General features: G+C 43.5%; 1 protein-coding gene across 1 annotated transcript in view; it reads left to right on the top strand.

Annotated features, from left to right (window-relative positions):
• Positions 1-21,161, top strand: part of si:ch73-173p19.2 (V-type proton ATPase 116 kDa subunit a 1) — a 154,351-nt gene extending 133,190 nt beyond the window's left edge. The window contains 5 exon segments of the mRNA XM_051928808.1: positions 3,517-3,733; positions 5,842-5,961; positions 8,222-8,339; positions 13,271-13,442; positions 21,005-21,161. Of these exon segments, the coding sequence (XP_051784768.1) occupies positions 3,517-3,733; positions 5,842-5,961; positions 8,222-8,339; positions 13,271-13,442; positions 21,005-21,077 (700 nt within the window). The 3' untranslated portion in view covers positions 21,078-21,161.

A 21,161-nucleotide genomic window follows, 5' to 3' on the forward strand; every position in this document is an offset into this window, starting at 1 on the left:
GGTGAAGTCCATCTGTATTGGTGACTGTACTATTTCCCAGTTGTAATAACCAATTGTTATATTCGGGATCTGGACATCGCATGTTTTGAACCAAGTGTATCTTTTGAAAGCAATGCGCGTTTTTGGAGTCGAGACATTTGAGATCGACCTTTGCTGCATAGTGTGAACGTGTTGAGATGACGTATGTTTAATACGGACGGTTCGTTCAGAAATGGGGCTTTGTGTGTCATTTCTTATTTATGTTAGTGTGGTCGTGGGTCTGAATCGTCCTTTTTGTGTACGTTTCGCGTGCTATGTCCGTAGTCTGTCCCGTTTCATGTCCAATGGGCTTTGTGTGGCGCTCGCGGCTTCTTTTTTTTTTGTGTGCTGGGGGCTTGTTGCCTGAGTTTTTATTTCTGTTAGTGGAGGGGGTGTTTGTGTGTCGTGGGTCTGAATCGTCTTTTTTGTGCGCGAACTGTTTAGTGTGCTATGTGGCGTCTGCGTGTGACTCCTTTGCTTTTGGTGTTCTAGGGGCTTGTGGCCTCATTTCTTATTTCAGTTACTGGAGGGGGGCTTTGGGTGTCGTGGGTCTCAATCCTCTTCTTTGTGTGTGTCCCGTTTCGTGTGCAATGGCTTCGTGCGTTTACGTTGCATTCCATCCGGCCGGTTTACGTTGCTTGGGGGGGTTGTGGGGTGCCTGCGCAGTACGTCTTTTGCGTCCACGGCCCATGGCCGGATGTCCCTGCGTCCATCCGGTTTACCATTCTCTGTTAGTAATATGGATACTCCTCCTCCTGCCCACTCCTGATGCAGCCCACGATAGCAGTGTCGTCAGCGAAGTTTTGCACGTGGCAGGACTCCGAGTTGTATTGGAAGTCCAATGTATATAGGCTGAACAGGACCGGAGAAAGTACAGTCCCCTGCGGCGCTCCTGTGTTGCTGACCACAATGTCAGACCTGCAGTTCCCGAGACGCACATACTGAGGTCTGTCTTTAAGATAGTCCACGATCCATGCCACCAGGTATGAATCTACTCCCATCTCTGTCAGCTTGTCCCTAAGGAGTAGAGGTTGGATGGTGTTGAAGGCGCTAGAGAAGTCCAGAAACATAATTCTTACAGCGCCACTGCCTCTGTCCAAGTGGGAGAGGGATCAGTGTAGCATGTAGATGATGGCATCCTCTGCTCCCACCTTCTCCTGGTATGCGAACTGCAGAGGGTCGAGGGCATGGCGGACCTGTGGCCTCAGGTGGTGAAGCAGCAGCCGCTCCATGGTCTTCATCACATGTGACATCAGAGCGACAGGCCTGAAGTCATTCAGCTCACCAGGACATGATACCTTTGGGACTGGGGTGATGCAAGATGTTTTCCAAAACCTCGGGACTCTCCCCTGTTCCAGGCTCAGGTTGAAGATGCGCTGTAGAGGACTCCCCAGCTCCAACACACAGGCCTTCAGCAGTCGTGGCGATACTCCATATGGACCTGCTGCTTTGCTGGCATGAAATCTCCTCAGCTCTCTGCTCACCTGCACTGCTGTAATTATGGGTGGAGGGAAACTCTCTGCTATGCTGCTTTCAGCAGAAGGATGGTTGGAGGGTACAGTACTCCGAGGTGAGAGTGGATTAGGGTGGGCAAACCTGTTAAAGAAGTTGTTCATCTGGTTTGCTCTCTCCACATGTCTCTCGATGGTGGCACCCCGCTTCGAGTTGCAGCCAGTGAAGATCTTCATCCCATCCCACACTTCCTTCATGCTGTTATTCTGCAACTTCTGCTCCAGTTTTCTCCTGTACTGCTCTTTCACCGCCCTGAGCTGGACTCGGAGTTTCTTCTGCACGCACTTGAGCTCATGCTGATCACCGCCTTTAAAAGCCCTTTTCTTCTGTTTCAAAAGGTCCTTGATGTCACTTGTAATCCATGGCTTGTTGTTAGCATAGCAGCGTACTGTGAATTTCCCCTTGGGATTAATAAAGTATCTATCTATCTATCTATCTATCTATCTATCTATCTATCTATCTATCTATCTATCTATCTATCTATCTATCTATCTATCTATCATCTACTGGTCTTACTGGAACTACAATGTCCATACAGAAGTTGATGTAGTCAGTAGCTCTTTCGCCGCCCTGATTTAATGTTGCTGCCTCTCAGCTGCAGGTTGAGTTTGTAACTGAGAAGGTCCGAGTCGTGGAATTGAGCTCTGCTGCCTTCTCCGCGTTGGCATCCCAGAGTACGAAAGCAGAATAAATAACAAAATGGATTTTTAAAGAAATGGCCTTTTATGTGTCATACTGCCATCTAGTGGTGCAATTTTGTAATTACAATTTTTTTCTCACCCATTCTTATCTTTTATGCTTCATTATATATCCACGCTGGTACGTTTTCGTTTAAAAATGCTGACGTTTTCACCTTTCGTTCACAGTACCCTGGCGTTTTTTAATCCCTGAAAACAGAGACTTTTGAAAATGCACCCCGGGAGCCGCCCGCCTATTCCTGAAACAGTGTGGATGGGTGAGAAGGTGGAGTCACGAACCCCTAAGAGGCTCTAATCAGGCTGCGATTGGCTTACCTCGTGGTCCTTCCCTGATTGGATGCTGCACATTATAATTTAGGAGGCGCTTTGCTTTACATTCACATTAATTTGCCTAGCAGGTGCTTTGATCCAAAGTGACTTACAAAGGAGGTCCACATAATCCAGTAAACATCAGGGCTGTTAGGAAACAAGTGTGACAGGACAAGGGGACAAAAATGATCCGCACAAGTGAAGAGCTCGGAACAAAACACAAGCGACTTACGATTCCTAGATTAGATCAGTTAAATGGAAACTCACCGAGCATGGGGGTCTTTCAACTCTTCTTAAATACATTGAGGGAGTCGACAATTCAGGTGGAGGTCATCAACTTGACAACAACCCTCCATACCCTGTGCAGGTGTCTGACACCCGCTTATTGATCGATTCCCACCAGCAGGAGGACCCTCACATCAAATGGATGGTTTCTGGTTGCACTGACATCTCTCAAGGCTAAAGTGTTAGGGGGGCTGCAGCTCTAAGACAATGGCGCTTAGTCCTCTGATAGAACACACCTTGGCATGCCGCCTTTGCCCATTCCTCCGTGAAGTTGTCCTTCTCTATCATCTCTCGGTGCTGCTCAGGCTCCCTTTTATTACTATTATGAGGGTGCAGGTGCCCCCCGATTGCCACCCAATCATTAATCATTGTCTGCACGTGTGTCCCGTACCCTCCGAGCCCACCCTATTTATCTACATATCTGAGACCCTCACCCGCCATGTTGCTCAGATTTCAGTGAATTTGAACACAGCCCCATGACGCAGTACGACACTCCCAAGTCCGGACAGTCGTATTCCAGCAGCATCGGGCACAAGCCAGGAATCAATCCTGGACGGGACGCCAGCCCATCACAGTTCACCCTCACCTCATTCTGTGGACGTCACTGATTTAGAGTCTGATGAGGAGGTAAAGAGGAAGGAATGTGTGGTGGTCCTCTTTAAATGTTCCTTTCTTTTTATCCATCTCTTCTCAGCCATTTCAGGGAGCCGAGGAACATTCTACTGCAGTTTGTGCCTGAGGTCACCTTCATGCTGGCGCTCTTTGGGTATTTGGTCTTCCTGATCATCTTCAAGTGGTGTGCTGTACCGTCATCAGCCTCCAGACGAGCCCCTAGCATCCTCCTTCACTTTATCAACATGATGATGTTCAGCTATCCCGAGTCTTCGGACAGTTTCCTCTACGGGAGTCAGGTAGGTCGCATCGGCTGTTTGAACGCGGCAAGGTGTTCAGCTTCTGATGACTCCCTGAGAGTTAGAAAATCCCAGCAACCTGCCGAGGTCACAGCTGCTTGGACGGGCAGGTGAAGCTTTACAACATTGGCGAGTATTCCCCTCACACAGGTGGGTGGCTCCTTCTTTCCAAAGTAAATCATCGCTGCATGGAATTTTCATCTCAAAGGTCAGTAGAAAGAGCAGGTGGACATTTGCCGCTAGTTGATTGAATAACTTGCCGTTTGTGTGATGGCGCCCCCTAGTGTTAAAGAAATGGCATTGTAATAGAAAGGCTTGCTAGCTGAGATCCCACCACTGACACCTGGTGGTGATTCTAGGACAGGACGACAAATACATACATAGTGGACACTATTTTGTACAAAGACTTGAAAATACACAATCGATGCATAACACTTTATGACATTCTCAAGGGTCCCAGTCTCACAAATAGTAAATTCTTCAAAATAATTAAATATCGCACCAATTTACACAGGCACATCAAATGTCAGTAGTTGTAATAAAGATAAAGGTTTGCCGCTAAGTGGCTGGTAACTTGCCCTTCTGACTCTGTCTCCCCCTAGTGGTAAAGCCGTTGTTGTGCAATAGACAGGAGTGCTGACACTCTGGAGAGACTCTGGGACAGCTGGGCAAGAAAAAGTGATGTAACATACACATGAAATAAATAAGCAAATAAATAAATTAAAATAAATAAAACATTATGACGACATTATGTATTCCAACCACTCAGATGGTAACGCTTTCAAAATAATTATATTGTGCACATATTTTCAGTTTTTACATTCACACGGGAGAACATGCAAACTCCATGCAGGGAGGACCCGGAAAGTGAACCCGGGTCTCCTAACTGTGAGGCAGCAGCGCTACCACTGCGCCACCATGCCGCCCAGGAAAGACACATGCTATGCCATTTGGTATGGGATTTGTAAAAGCACTGTTAATGTTTATGATACGCCATCGGCTAGAATGACAAATGCAGTGCCTACATCTCTGTTATATGCCTTTTCTTACAGGATTCGTAAAAATAGTGTTAATGTTTGTTTATCGCCATCTGTTGGAATGACAAATGAAATGCATTTGTCTGTTATATGCCATTTGGCATGGAAAGGAGTGTTAATGTTTATGATGCGCCATGTGCTGGAACGACAAATGCAGTGCCTACATCTCTGTTATTATCCTTCGTTACAAGATTCGTAAAAGTGGTGTTAAGGTTTCTGTAGCGCCATCTGTTGGAATGCAGCCAGACAGATACACATACGCTTGTCTGTTTATTAAGATGAATTCCACAATAAGTATAAAGAACCCTGTGACAGAGGTCAGAAGGTAAAGGTGCTGTACAAGAAAAGTTTTTAGACTGACTGATTGATTGATTGATTGATGTACAGTTTATCCTCTAATGACTACAGTTTTGGACAGGAACACACAAGGCTGTTGTTTCAGATCCCACCATTGCCCCCCATTTTATTCCACTTTTGATGTCCTTGTAGAAATATGAAAGTAATTGCACTATAAGTGTAAAGACTCTGGGACAGAGTTCAGAAGGTAAAGGCGCTATACAAAGGGAGAGTTTATGAAAGACTTGTCTGATTGATTGACTGATATCCAGTTGATCCTCCAAGGCCGCTGTTTCACATCCCATTACTGACACCCTGTGTGATACTGGACAGGTTATTTCATTTGGTGGAAATATGGAAACCATTTTTTATGACATACTCGTGATTTGTATGTTGCTTAAAATGTTGCAAAAACACATAAGCAAAGTAATGAAATGTAAAATTAGTCTCAACACCCTGATGAAAATCATTTCCAAAATATTTTTCGGGCGCAGCTCAAATGTGCCTTTCCATTAACTCCCAATAGCACTTTGCTTATTCTCCAGTAATTGAAATATGAATTATTAACTTAACTTGCTCTAACAGCTCCAGTGTTTCACATCTACAATTACCAAGTACATAATGGCGTTTACAGTCCTGCCGGACGTTTCCATAATTGCTCTCTTATTACTTCTCATTGTATTTATTGTAGTCCACTGCCAATAAGAATGCTTCCCTCTGATTTGTTTTCCAAAGAAACGAGTTCAGATCTTCTTGGTGGTGACGGCCCTGTTGATGGTTCCCTGGATGCTCCTCGTCAAACCTCTGATTATACTGAAGGAACAAAAGAAAGAACAAAGGAGTACAAAGGAGCTGGTGAGTTGGCAGAAAAAGCGGAACTCGGAGAGCATTCAACATTTAGAGGCGTAATCTGGGAACAAATTGGAGAATCCAGTGGAGGTCCTGGCCGCCCTGAGGACCCCATTAGACCCCTCGCATCAGAATCTGCTGGTGGCCATCTGTTACACAGGACCCTTCATTTGAATCCATCCATTATACTGTGTCTTTTATATCTGTCTTCAAATCTATTATATAGTGCCCTTCATATTTCTATATGTTATAGAATGCCTTTCATATCCATACATCCATCTGTTATATGGTGTCTCTCATATTTAACTACCCATCTGTTATGCTGTGTCTTTTATATCTAGCTTGCCATCCATTATATAGTGCACTTTATATTTTACTATTATAGAATGCCTTTCATATCCATACATCCATTTATGGGTGGCACGGTGGCACAGTGGGTAGCGCTGCTGCCTCACAGTTAGGAGACGCAGGTTCACTTCCCGGGTCCTCCCTGTGTGGAGTTTGCATGTTCTCCCCGTGTCTGCGTGGGTTTCCTCCCACAGTCCAAAGACATGCAGGTTAGGTGGATTGGCGATTCTAAATTGTCCCGGGTGTGTGCTTGGTGTGTGTGTGTGTGTCCTGTGGTGGGTTGGCACCCTGCCCGGGATTGGTTCCTGCCTTGTGCCCTGTGTTGGCTGGGATTGGCTCCAGCAGACCCCTGTGACCCTGTGTTCGGATTCAGCGGGTTGGAAAATGGATGGATGGATGGACATCCATTTATTACATAATGACTCTCATATTTGTCTTTCCATTTACTATATTATGACCTTTAAATCTAGTCATATAGTGCCTTTCATATCAGTATATTGAGATAGATAGATAGATAGATAGCGTAGTTGGCAGGATAGATAGATAGATAGATAGATAGATAGATAGATAGATAGATAGATATGAAAGGCACTATATAATAGATAGATAGATAGATAGATAGATAGATAGATAGATAGATAGATAGCGTAGTTGGCAGGATAGATAGATAGATAGATAGATAGATAGATAGATAGATAGATAGATAGATAGATAGATATGAAAGGCACTATATAATAGATAGATAGATATGAAAGGCACTATATAATAGATAGATAGATAGATATGAAAGGCACTATATAATAGATAGATAGATAGATATGAAAGGCACTATATAATAGATAGATAGATACTTTATTAATCCCAAGGGGAAATTCACAAATATTGTGGACTATATATATAATATGTATATGTGTGTATGTATGTATGCATGTGTACATGTATATATTGTGAGACACGGGTCCGAACACCCCCAGACAAACACCGCTTCTTTATAAAAAAACACCTGTTTATTAATTAAACACAGTGCTCCCTGCACCAATCACCCCTAATACGGGCCTTTCTCTCCGTGTCCGTGGGCCGCCTTTCCTCTCTTCACGGGAGCTTCGTCCTGCTCCCACTCCCGACTCCAGCTCCCCGATTGTAGGGAGGCGGCCCCTTTTATTCTCACCCGGAAGCACTCCGGGCGTCCCTGGAAGGATCTTCATCCACCTTCCCAGGTGTGGCGGAAGTGCCTGTTTCCCGGGCTCCATGAGGCTTGGGGCGCCCCCTGGTGGTGGCCATGGGCCCTAATGGGCTTGAGCCTCCTTGCTCCTTTCCTGTGGCCTCTTCAAGCTGCAGGGCAGTTGCCCCTTTGTGGCCCGGGGAACGTATAAGCCCACTCCCCGGTTCTTCCAGGTGTCCCGAATGGGTCTGTCCCCCAGCCTCCTGTGACAATATATATGTGTGTATATGTGTATATCTATGTATATGTATGTGCTGTATATACAGTATATAATATATACTGTATATATATATACATACACAGGTCCATAAATATTTGGACAGACACAACTTTTTTCTCATTTTGGTTCTGTACATCACCACAATGAATTTTAAATGAAACAACTCAGATGCAGTTGAAGTGCAGACTTTCAGCTTTAATTCAGTGGGGTGAACAAAACACCTGCCCATCCTACCCCTAACACCCTTCCTATGTATCAGTCTGTCACAGCATCTCCTCCATACGTGTCCATCAATTTCCTGCCTATCTAAAGTGTGGATTTTCAAGAACAGGTCAAGCAGGCCCACATGTCTCTTTAAGCTTCGCCCCACTGACCCAGTATGGAGGACCCTCTCTGCCCATCCTACCCCTAACACCCTTTAGCCCCGCCCCCTGATTTGAATTTTTTTAATGAAGGGTGACACTGTCTTCCTGCAGGTCAACATGGGAGACGTTTTTGTTCATCAGGCCATTCACACGATCGAGTACTGCCTGGGCTGCGTTTCCAACACGGCTTCATATCTGCGGCTGTGGGCCTTGAGTCTCGCTCACGCAGGTGAGTGCCATGCTGGCATGTTCAGGGTGAGATTAACAAGTGAATTCAGAGAGCTCAGGCAGATTAATGCCAACTGCTGGAAGGAAAGAACATGGCAGCTGTTTGCCAAAACTGGTGCCCTAAGTGGAATCTTCTAGGGGGGCAGCAAGTTAGCAGCAGTTGGCGTTGATCTGAGCCGATGGCTTTTTTTTGTATGCCATTGTGTTGGTCCTCCATGACTCTGAGCACTTCATATGGTGACTGACATTAGCAGCCCTTAACAATGCGTAGCGGTCCTGAGGTCTGTATGGCGGTCATAAATAATCTACAACCATGTGACAGGTGGGTACAGTAACGGACGTCAGATAACATCTGTTAAGCACTCGATATCTGAACTACTGGACACATTTAAATTTCTCAAACACACCACCAAGTGCAGCACGAGCTGCTTCTTCATGCTTCATTTTTTTCTTCTCTGTGTTCCTGACTGTAAATTAAAGGAAAATGATCTCAACAGGTGACTGTCGACGACTTTATTTGACATTTCATGAAACAGCAGTGACCCCAACCGAGTCAAGCAGTGGACCTCCAGAGCTCCACTCCATTGAGGACATTGTCACCTTGCATGTATATAAAGTCATTAGGATCTCCATTTCATTTATTTCAGATGCCCTCAACCAGTTGTGTATGCACTTCCCTTAACGACCACAAGGTGTCCTTCTATCACATGATTCACCGTTTACTGAAGACGGTTAGTATGGCGATGCAGTGATTAGCACTGGTGCCTCACAGAGCCAGCTTACTGGGATTGAATCCTGCACCTCGCTGTGTGGTACCTGCATGTTCTCCTCGTGTCTGTCGAGATTTTCCTTCTTTATCTGTAAGGAGACGCACAGGTTAGGGTAACTGGAGTGTGGATTTGTTCCCTGAACAGCGTTGGTTTCCTGCCTTGCACTCTTTGTTTGCCAGTATAGGCTCCAGTCTCCCACAACCCCTCCCAGAATTAAGGGGGTGTGAGAATGTGTGTGTCAGAGGTCTGGGCCTTCAGTCTGGAGATCTCAGTTTAGTGGGATGATTCGCAAAAAAACAAAATAGCAACAAGAAGTCAGAATAAGGTTTTGGTGCCCTCTGCTGGACATTATTGGGAATTACAGGCGCAAGTTTACAGCTGCAGCTTGTCTGGTTAAATGGCCGCTCCTGCTGGGTGGCCGGTGGGTTTATCTGGACGGAGAAAGCGGAGCTTTAGGGGGATGTGAGGTTTCCCCCTTGTTACACCCCATGCCACCCTGAGAAAAACCAGTCAGTCAGTAAATCATTGTCCAACCCGCTATATCCTAACACAGGGTCATGAGGGTCTGCGGGAGCCAATCCCAGCCAACACAGGGCACAAGGCAGGAACAAATCCTGGGCAGGGCGCCAGCCCACCACAGGGCACACACACTAGGGACAATTTAGGATCGCCAATGCACCTAACCTGCATGTCTTTGGACTGTGGGAGGAAACTGGAGCGCCCGGAGGAAACCCACGCAGACACGGGGAGAACATGCAAACTCCACGCAGGGAGGACCCCGGGAAGTGAATCTTACTGCCAGGCAGCAGTGCCACGGTGCCGCCCCCGAGAAAAATCTGTGCAAGTATATTGAGTGCACATCAATATATAGGAGTAAAAAAATGAGATAACACGAGGAGAGGGTTTGGGGTACCACAGGGGCAAGCCCCATATCATGACAAAACAAAAATAAGAAACCTTAACAAAGACAGTCAGTGCCCATTGTGAGACACTAGAGGTCGCTGTTGCCTCTTTCAACCCAACAGACAGACACACCGCACACTGGGTAAAATGACCAAGAAGATCTTTAATAATAATAATAATTCTTTGCATTTATATAGCGCTTTTCTCACTGCTCAAAGTGCTTAGTGATTGCAGGTTAAGGGCCCAACAGAGCAGAGTCACTATTGGCATTTTACAGGATTTGAACCAACAACCTTCTGATTGCCAGAGCAGATCCCTAGCCTCAGAGCCACCACTCTTCTAAACATCTTTAACGTTTTCTCTTCTCGATCCTCCGCCACCATACACAAGCAAAATAATCAGCACTACACACAAGTCTCCCTCCCAACTCTGGTGAGTCTCCAGCAGTCCTTTAAATTGTCTTTGACCCGGAAGTGCTTCTGTCCTTCTAGCCATGTGACTTGCTTGCACTTCCGGGTCAGATGGAGATTTGTGGATTTCTTCAGCCCAGGAGTACTTCTGTGCTTCTGTCCCCGTGACTCGTGAGTGCTTCTGGGCTATGCGGGAAATATACATTCTCAAGTCTCCCTGCAGCGTGTCCTGGTGGCACCCAGCAGGACTGTGAAGCCGAACTCCAACTCCCATGATGCCCTGCGGTAATCTGGGGTGCCGCTATGCTGCAGGGGCATCTCCAGCTGGCGTTTTGGGGGAGGCAGTGTCCCTCTGTAACTGCTTTCCCCCATCTTTCTTTTTTCTGGGCATCCTGGCTGGGTTGAGCAGCCAGCCATCCACCACACCATTTAGGTCACCACCACCACTCGAAATTACACCAGTCGCTGTCAAAGAGCTGTAGGACACTCGTGGATGTAGGTTACCCAGCTGAACATCGACTGATCTTTATATCCCATTCAGTAGAGGAAGAGGAGTAACATCTGAAGAGGAGGTGGAGGAAGTGACATCAGTAGTCCAGAAACAGCGCCCTCTTGTGCTAGTGGTGGTATTACTGGTACTGTCAAAGCTTTCTGGTTGCTCCCCATTCACATATGTCTTACAAAATACACACATATATATATATATATATATAACACCATCCAACCTCTGCTCCTCAGGGACAAGCTGACAGAGATGGGAGTAGATTCATACCTGGTGGCATTGATCGTGGACTATCTTAGGGACAGACCTCAGTATGTGCGTCTTGGGAACTGCAGGTCTGACATTGTGGTCAGCAACACAGGAGCGCTGCAGGGGACTGGACTTTCTCTGGTCCTGTTCAGCCATCAGACTTCCAATACAACTCGGAGTCCTGCCACGTGCAAAAGTTCACTGACGACACTGGTATGGTGGGCTACATCAGGAGTGGGCAGGAGGAGGAGTATAGGAACCTAATCAAGGACTTTGTTAAATGGTGCGACTTAAACCACCTACACCTGAACACCAGCAAAGCCAAGGAGCTGGTGGTGGATTTTAGGAGGACCAGGCCCATCATGGACCCCGTGATCATCAGAGGTGACTGTGTGCAGAGGGTGCAGACCTATAAATACCTGGGAGTGCAGCTGGATGGTAAATTAGACTGGACTGCCAATACTGATGATCTGTGTAAGAAAGGACAGAACTGACTATACTTCATTAGAAGGCTGGCGTCCTTCAACATCTGCAATAAGATGCTGCAGATGTTCTATCAGATGGATGTGGCGAGCGCCCTCTTCTACGCGGTGGTGTGCTGGGGAGGCAGCATAAAGAAGAAAGATGCCTCACGTCTGGACAAACTGGTGAGGAAGGCAGGCTCTATTGTTGGCATGGAGCTGGACAGTTTAACGTCTGTGGCAGAGCGATGGGCGCTGAGCAGACTCCTGTCAATCATGGAGAATCCACTGAACAGGATCATCTCCAGACAGAGGAGCAGCTTCAGCGACAGACTGCTGTCACCGTCCTGCTCCACTGACAGACTGAGGAGATCATTCCTCCGTCACACTATGTGACTCTTCAATTCCACCCAGGGGGGTAAACGTTAACATTATACAAAGTTATTGTCTGTTATACCTGCATTGTTATCACTCTTTAATTTAATATTGTTATTATCAGTATGCTGCTGCTGGAGTATGAAAATTATTAATAAAGTATCTATCTATCTATCTATCTAATTTATAGGGCCTATTATAAAGTGTCTATCTATCTATCTATCTATCTATCTATCTATCTATCTATCTATCTATCTATCTATCTATCTATCTATCTATCTATCTATCTATCTATCTATCTATCTATCTATCTATCTATCTATCTGTTATGATACAGTATCTGCCAAACAGAGCCACGTCACAGTGGCATCACAAATTGATTTGACTGCCAAACCCACTAAATGTCTTTGTGACCCACCAAATTTCCCCCTTTGGTTAATTGATCGTTGGAGGTTCTCCTTTGGAGAGTGTGATCATCAGAGTGGTGACCCACCACAATCCAGTTTGTGTCTGTTACATACTCGTATTTTCTGTATACGTTTTAACACAAACAAATTCCACAGGGTGATGAACAACAGGAACACTTTATTTTACAAAACTGAACCAACCACAAAAGCTATAACCCTTCTCACACACGTACCTCTCTATCGCTTCTTTCACACACACTGCTCTAAACTCCACAGCCCCTTATTTTTATTACACATGCACACACAGCCATTTCCTTTACCATATAATAACATTTAGAAATGAAGATGTATACATAACAGTGTCCAACTGAGACCCCCTACCATTACAAAGAATAACAACTCGCGTCCCACCAGCAGCAGCCCTTGAGCCCAAAGTGGGCCGTGAACCCACCGTCATGGAGCCTTCTGTGTTTCAGCTCCAGCTTTGTTGACTGTTCTTCCTGAGATGCACAGAGAGGTGAGACCACCACTTGTTATCTGACGTGTCCGTTTGCTAAATCTTCAGTATAATCTGCTCTGTTATTCTTTTCTGGTTTCTTTTTGTGTATTTTTGTTATGTTTTGTACTCTGAAAATTCTGAAAGGCAATGTCAGTTTTCTTCGGCCCACAATGCCTTCAATCGAAACTCCCCTCTACGTGCGACTGGTCACGAGATTCTGCAGAGTTTGGCCACCAGCGAGTTTTTTTCCCCCTTGCATCTGGAAGTTGCTGAGGATTTTCAAAACCCATCTGCCTGCTGATACTGGGGGGTCTCTACCACATCTGAACCTTCTTTCATGTCTCCTCTCCTCTTAGAGCTGTCTGAGGTCCTGTGGAAAATGGTGCCACACGTCGCCCTCTCTGCCAGGGCCTACTTGGGATCACTGATGCTGACGGTCATCTTTGCCATTTTTGCCATTTTAACGGTCACCATTCTGCTCATCATGGAGGGTTTGTCTGCGTTTCTGCACGCACTGCGGTTGCACTGGTGAGTAGTGAATCTGTCCAAATTGATTTTCAGAGTAAATTTGCCGGAGTGCCGGTGACTTTATTTGCTGAATTTTCTCCTGAAATGTCACAGTGAAAATTTGTGAAGAGATTCACGCGTGAGCTTGTTTGATAAATTGTCCCCTAATTATTTATTGTGAAAATTCACTTGTGACCTTGCTTGCTGAATATTTTTTTTAGAACATTTGTGGGGAAAATTTACAAAAAGTTCACATGAAAATTTGTTAATGACCCTGTTTTCTAAACTTTTTACAGAAAATTTTGTTGTGAAAATTTGCATAAAATGTGTGTGAAATTTCAGTCTTGCGCTTATTTGATTTTTTTCCCCCCTGAAAATTCATAGTTAAAATTCACAAAAAAAAAATTCACATGAAATCTTGTTGATGAGATTGTTTTCTAAATTTTTCCTAGAAGATTTGCTGTGGAAATTTGCATAAAATGTGTGTGAAATTTCACTGGTCTGCTAGTTTTTTCCCTGGAAATGTGTTGTGAAAGTGCACTTAAATTCATATGAAAATTTGTAGGTGACTGCGTTTTCTCCCCACAATTTGCTGTGAAACTTTGTATAAAATTCACATGAAAATTCACTGGTGACCACATTTGCTAAATATTTCCCACAATATTTGCGGTAAAACTTTGCATTCAATTTGTGTGAAAATTTACTAGTGTGCTAGTTTGCTGATTTTTTCTCCTTGCAAATTCATAGCGAAAATTCACAAAAAAATTCAATTTTCAAAAAATGTTTTCTACATTTTTCCTAGAAAATTTGCAGTGAAATTTCGCTGGTGTGCTAGTTTGCTGAATTTGTCCCTGAAAATTCAAAGTGAAGTTTCACTTAAATGCACATAACAACTTGCATGTGATCCTGTTTGATGAATTTTTCCCAGAACATTTCTTGTGAAACTTTGCATTAAATTCACACAGAAAATTCACTGGCTTCCTTATTTGCTAAATTTTCCACAAAAATTTGCTGTAAACGTGTGTGTGAAAATTCACTGGTGAGTTTTTTTGTTGAATTTTTTTCCTGAAAATTTGTTGTGAAACTTTACATTAAATTCATTCAGAAAATTCAGTGGTTACCTTCTTTGCTAAATTTTTCCTATAAATTTTGCTGTAAAAAAATTCACTTGAAATTTATTGTGAAAATTCACTTACATTTGCATGAAAATTTATGGGTGACCGCCATTGATTCATAATTTTCCCCCAAAATTTGCTGTGAAATTGTATATAAAATTCACATGAAAATTCACAGGTTGACCATGTTTGCTAAATATTTCCCAGAATATTTGTGGTAAAACTTAGTATTAAATTTGTGTGACATTTCACAGGTTAGCTTGTTTGCAGAATTTGTCCCTGAAAATCCATCCATCCATTACCCAACCCGCTATATCCTAACTACAGGGTCACGGGGGTCTGCTGGAGCCAATCCCAGCCAACACCGGGCACAAGGCAGGAAACAAACCCCGGGCAGGGCGCCAGCCCACCGCAGGTCCCTGTAAATTGGTAGTGAAATTTCACTCAAATGCACGTAACAATTTACAGGTGATCTTGTTTGATTTGATTTTTCCCAGAAAATGTGTTATGAATCCATGCATTCAATTCATGCAGAAAACTCACCGGTTTCCTTCTTTACTAAATTTTTCCCAGATATTTTGCTGTAAAAATCTGCACAAAAATTCACTGATGAGTTTGTTTGCATGGAAATGTGTTGTGAAAACGCACTTCAAATTACAAGAAAATTTGTGACTGACCACCTTTGATCATCCCCCGACCATTACTTGCTGTGACACTTTGTATACAATTCACCGGTGACCGCGTTTGCTAACATTTTCCCAGAACGTTTGTGGTAGAACTTTGTATTCAATTTATGTGAAAATTCACTGGTGACGTTGTTTGCTGAAATTTTCCCAGAGATGTTGTGGAGAAAATTCACTTGAATTCACATGAAAAATGACTACTGATATCCATCCATCCATCCATCCATTTTCCAACCCGCTGAATCTGAACACAGGGTCAAGGAGGTCTGCTGGAGCCAATCCCAGCCAACACAGGGCACAAGGCAGGAACCAATCCCAGGCAGGGTGCCAACCCACCTCAGGACACACACAAACACACCCACACACCAAGCACAATTTAGAATCACCAATCCACCTAACCAGCATGCCTTTGGACTGTGGGAGGAAACCCATGCAGACACGGGGAGAACATGCAAACTCCACACAGGGAGGACCCAGGTCTCCCAACTGTGAGGCAGCAGCGCTACCCACTGTGCCACCGTGCCACCCACTACTGACATTGTTTTATGAATTTCCCCTGAGAAAACTCATTGAAAAGTTTGTATGAAAATGCAGTGGTGACCCGGTTTGCTAAATTTTGCCCTGAAAATTCACCATGTGATTGGCTTAGGCAAAGTTTTTTTTTTTTTTATTCCCAGCATCCCATGATGGTCTGCGCGGCCAATGTGACGTCACAGAGCTTTAGCAGACTTGTTCGATGGAGATGTCGCTAGCCGATCCATGCTACTTGCCCGATTTGCTTTGCGCATGCGCAGAACTTCCATGCATGCGTACTGTAAGCGCACTCCACCTTACACTTTATGGCTGCTGCACGGCGAGCATGAATAATTTAGAGCATAAACACGGTGTGTGATGTCGCTACCTGATCGGCACTCCAGCTGGATCTGCAAAAACAACTTGCTGTATTTCAATCAGAGGGGTACCTTAGCTGACGATGATGAGAATATTGCAGTCGTTACTCAGGGAGGTCCGCAGGGTTCTGTTTTGGGGCCACTTGTTTTTCTCATTTATATCTTTCCAATAGGTGATATCTTCCGGCACCACGGTATTAAGTCTCATTGTTACGCTGATGACACACAGATATATCTATCCACTATAATAAATCCACTTCTGTTTTCCCTCCAGATACTCTTATGGCGTGTCTCCAAGACATAAAGACATGGATGAATCACAATTTACTCCAACTAAACAGCAATAAAACTGAGGTTCTCCTCATTGGCTCTAAATCCACACTTGCTGAGGCTAACCAGTCTTCTGTTTGAATTAACAAAATCAACACAAACATCTCTTCCCAAGTTAAGAGCTTGGGTGTCATTCTTGACAGTACTCTCTCTTTTTCTTCCCATATAAGTAACATTTCTCAGACTGCCATCTTCCATCTCCAAAACATTTCTAGACTTTGTCCTGTTCTTACGCAACACAGTACTGAAGTATCGCTTAATACCCGAGTCACCTCACGTGCTTTTCTATCTGGCATCCCACAAAAACGTATCCATCGCTTACAACTTCTTCAAAATTCTGCTGCCAGGATAATAGATGGATAGATATGAAAGGCACTATATAAATGATCGATAGATAGATAGATATGAAAGGCACTATATAAATGATCGAGATAGATAGATAGATATGAAAGGCACTATATAAATGATCAATAGATAGATAGATATGAAAGGCACTATATAAATGAAAGATAGATAGATATGAAAGGCACTATATAAATGATCAATCGATAGATAGATAGATAGATATGAAAAGCACTATATAAATGAAAGATAGATATGAAAGGCACCATATAAAAGATAGATAGATATGAAAGGCACTATATAAATGATTGATAGATATGAAAGGCACTATATAAATGATCAATAGATAGATAGATAGATATGAAAGGCACTATATAAATGATAGATAGATAGATATGAAAGGCACTATATAAATGATCAATAGATAGATAGATAGATATGAAAGGCACTATATAAATGATAGATAGATAGATATGAAAGGCACTATATAAATGATCGATAGATAGATAGATATGAAAGGCACTATATAATAGATAGATAGATACTTTATTAATCCCAAGGGGAAATTCACATTCTCCAGCAGCAAAAACCTGCTGTTCTAAATCCACTGAGCATATCACAACCCCTGCGGTGGGTTGGCACCCTGCCCGGGATTGGTTCCTGCCTTGTGCCCTGTGTTGGCTGGGATTGGCTCCAGCAGACCCCTGTGGCCCTGTAGTTAGGAATATAGCGGGTTGGAAAATGGATGGATGGATATCACAACCCCAATTCCAATGAAGTTGGGACGTTGTGTAAAACAGAATACAATGATTTGCAAATCCTTTTCAACCTATATTTAATTGAATACACTACAAAGACAAGATATTGAATGTTCAAACTGATAAACTTTATTGTTGTTTTGCAAATCTTCACTCATTTTGAATTTGATGCCTGCAACACGTCCCATAAAAGCTGGGACAGAGGCATGTTTACCCCTGTGTTATATCACCTTTCCTTTTAACAACACTCAATAAGCGTTTGGGAACTGAGGACACTAATTGTTGAAGCCGTGTAGGTGGAATTCTTTCCCATTCTTGCTTGATGTACAACTTCAGTTGCTCAACAGTCCAGGGTCTCCGTTGTCGTATTTTGCGCTTCATAATACGCCACACATTTTCAATGGGAGACAGATGTGGACTGCAGGCCGGCCAGTCTCGTACCCGCACTCTTTTACTATGAAGCCACGCTGTTGTAACACATGCAGAAGGTGGCTTCGCATTGTCCTGCTGAGATAAGCAGGGACGTCCCTGAAAAAGACGTCGCTTGGATGGCAGCCCATGTTGCTCCAAAACCTGTATGTACCTTTCGGCATTAATGGTGCCTTCACAGATGTGCAAGTTACCCATGCCATGGGCACTAACACACCCCCATACCATCACAGATGCTGGCTTTTGAACTTTGCGCTGATAACAATCCAGATGGTCCTTTTCCTCTTTGGCTCGGAGGACATGACGTCCATTTGGATTTCCAAAAACAATTTGAAATGTGGACTCGTCAGACCACAGCACACTTTTCCACTTTGCGTCAGTCCATCTCAGATGAGCTCGGGCCCAGAGAAGCCAGCGGGCGGCGTTTCTGGGTGTTGTTGATATATGGCTTTCGCTTTGCATGGTAGAGTTTTAACTTGCACTTGTAGATGTAGCGATGAGCTGTGTTAACTGACAATGGTTTTCTAAAGTAGCCGACGTGATAATATCCTTTACAGAATGTCGTTTTTTAATGCAGTGCCGCCTGAGGGATTGAAGGTCACGGGCGTCCAGAGTTGGCATTCGGCCTTGCCGCTTATGTGCAGAGATTTCTCTGAATCTTTTGATGATATTATGGACAGTAGATGATGAAATCCCTAGATTCCTTGCAATTGTACGTTGAGAAACGTTGTTCTTAAACTGCTGGACTATTTGTTCACACAGTGGGGCACCTCGCCCCATCCTTGCTTGTCAACGACTGAGCCTTTTGAGGATGCTCCTTTTATACCCAATCATGACAAACACCTGTTTCCAATTAACCTGTAGAATGTTCAAAACTGGTGTTTTTTGAACATTCCTCAACTTTCTCAGTCTTTTGCTGCCCCTGTCCCAGCTTTTTTGGAACGTGTTGCAGGCATCAAATTCAAAATGAGTGAAGATTTGCAAAACACCAATAAAGTTTATCAGTTTGAACATTCAATATCTTGTCTTCATAGTGTATTCAATTAAATATAGGTTAAAAAGGATTTGCAAATCATTGTATTCTGTTTTTATTTACGTTTTACACAATGTCCCAACTTCATTGGAATTGGGGTTGTACACTGATTCTCTGTGAACTTCACTGGCTTCCTGTTAACTACCGATTACACTACTAAATACCGCTCTTAATATTTAAAGCTCTCCACAACCTCACTGATCTCCTCCAGACTTACACTCCTCTCACTCACTCAGATTCTCATCTGCAGCTTTACTTTCCGTACCGCATATCAGACTCAGTGCTATGGGAGCTCAGGTGTCCTCTCCTTGTGCTCCTCAACTCGGGATTTCTCTTCCCTCTCATATCCGTCAGCTTGATTCAATAACACATTTTAAAACTGCCCTCAAAACTTATCTTTTCAAACTGACATACCAATTGTGAATTTTGCACTGTTACTGCCAGTTATCTTTGTTTTTGTGTGAATTATTGCTTTGTGATTTATCATTCTCTTGTTTTTTGTTTTATTAAATGTTGTTTAATTTTATTGTAAGGTGTTCTAAATTGGCCCTAGTGTGTGCTTGGTGTGTGGGTGTTTTTGTGTGTGCCCTGTGTTCGGATTCAGCGGGTTGGAAAATGGATGGATGGATGGACCTTGAGTGCTAAGAAAGTCACCTATTAAATAAAATGTATTATTATAGATAGATAGTGTAGTTGGCAGGATAGATAGACAGATAGATAGATAGATACTTTATTAATCCCAATGGGAAATTCACATTCATATTGTTATTAATATTATGGAAATACTTTGTTAATTTTCACAGACTTGCTGTACATTGGGTCTTCACTGTTACATTAAGAGTATTGTGCTTGTTGGTGAGTATCACAGGTCAGGTTGTGCCACGGATAGCCCCCTGAGTAAGTAACGCTGATCCCTTGCACCAGAAGCTTAAAAACAACATCCATGTACTGTCTGTGTGCAGTGCAGTAATGAAAGTAACAGACTCCGATCGAGAAATAAATCAAAAAGAAACGAAAACCAGGAATTCATTATTCCTGTTACCAAAAACAAAAGTCAAACGGAAACAGCAAAGGAGTTGAAGAGCAGAAAAAGCTCCACAGAATTGCGCTAAGGGCTCTTATGTTTATCCACGATATCGGACAAAAAAATGACTCAGCTATGATATCAGGAGCCGCGATCTCTGAAACCGCTAACTCCCAGCAAACTGGGGGTCTGTATCTTGTTGACTGGACTCGGGGAAACAGCCACCCATAGAAAACAAAAATGACGTCGAGTAATAAAGATCAGAAAAGTTGTTGGCTCTGGAAGCGATAAATGATGAACATGCGTAGCCAGAATGTTCTCTGAATCTCCAAACCACTACATCCACACATGGATTACCTCCACGATCGATTGTGAAAGTTCTCTGCGCTAAGCGAGCTTCACGTTACCGTGGAGGAGGACGCCGCCTTTCCAAACGTCGATGCTGAGAAATCCTTACAGCGGGATTTACAGGGCACAAGTCGTGTCCGAATCTTTTTGAAATCTTCTAATTCAGTTTATGTTGACGGGGTGGTGGCTCTGAGGTTTAGGGATCTGCACTGGCAATCGGAAGGTTGTCAGTTCGAATCCCGTAAATACCAATAGGGACTCTGCTCTGTTGGGCCCTTGAGCAATGAAGGCCCTTAACCTGCAATTGCTGAGCGCTTTGAGTAGTGAGAAAAGCGCTATATAAATGTAAAGAATTAGAATTAGTTTACTTCTCTGTCAAGATGCCAATGTAACCTGTATGTGTGTGCGAGACCATCAATTATGTTGTCTGTTTTTTTTTCAGAATTTACTGTCTTAATCTTCTTTATTTATTTATCTGGTTTGTACAATGCTATATACTGTATATTCTGCCGTTCTTTATTATATTCTGTAAGTGCCTTGAGCATGGGAAAGGCGCTATATAAATAAAATGTATTATTATTATTATTATTATTAATTATTATGTTGTTCTTCTCTCTTTTGTCCAATTCAGGGTGGAATTTCAAAACAAGTTCTATAAAGGATCAGGCTACAAGTTCACACCGTTCTCGTTTGGAAATCTGTGACTCAAGAAGCCACGAGGACCCTGACCACTGGACAAGATGGAGCTGCTGTGGACTCTCGCTAAGATTTCAGTATTTACTTCTGTG

The sequence above is a fragment of the Erpetoichthys calabaricus genome, chromosome 6 (assembly GCF_900747795.2).
Source record: "Erpetoichthys calabaricus chromosome 6, fErpCal1.3, whole genome shotgun sequence".
Lineage (NCBI taxonomy): Eukaryota > Metazoa > Chordata > Cladistia > Polypteriformes > Polypteridae > Erpetoichthys > Erpetoichthys calabaricus.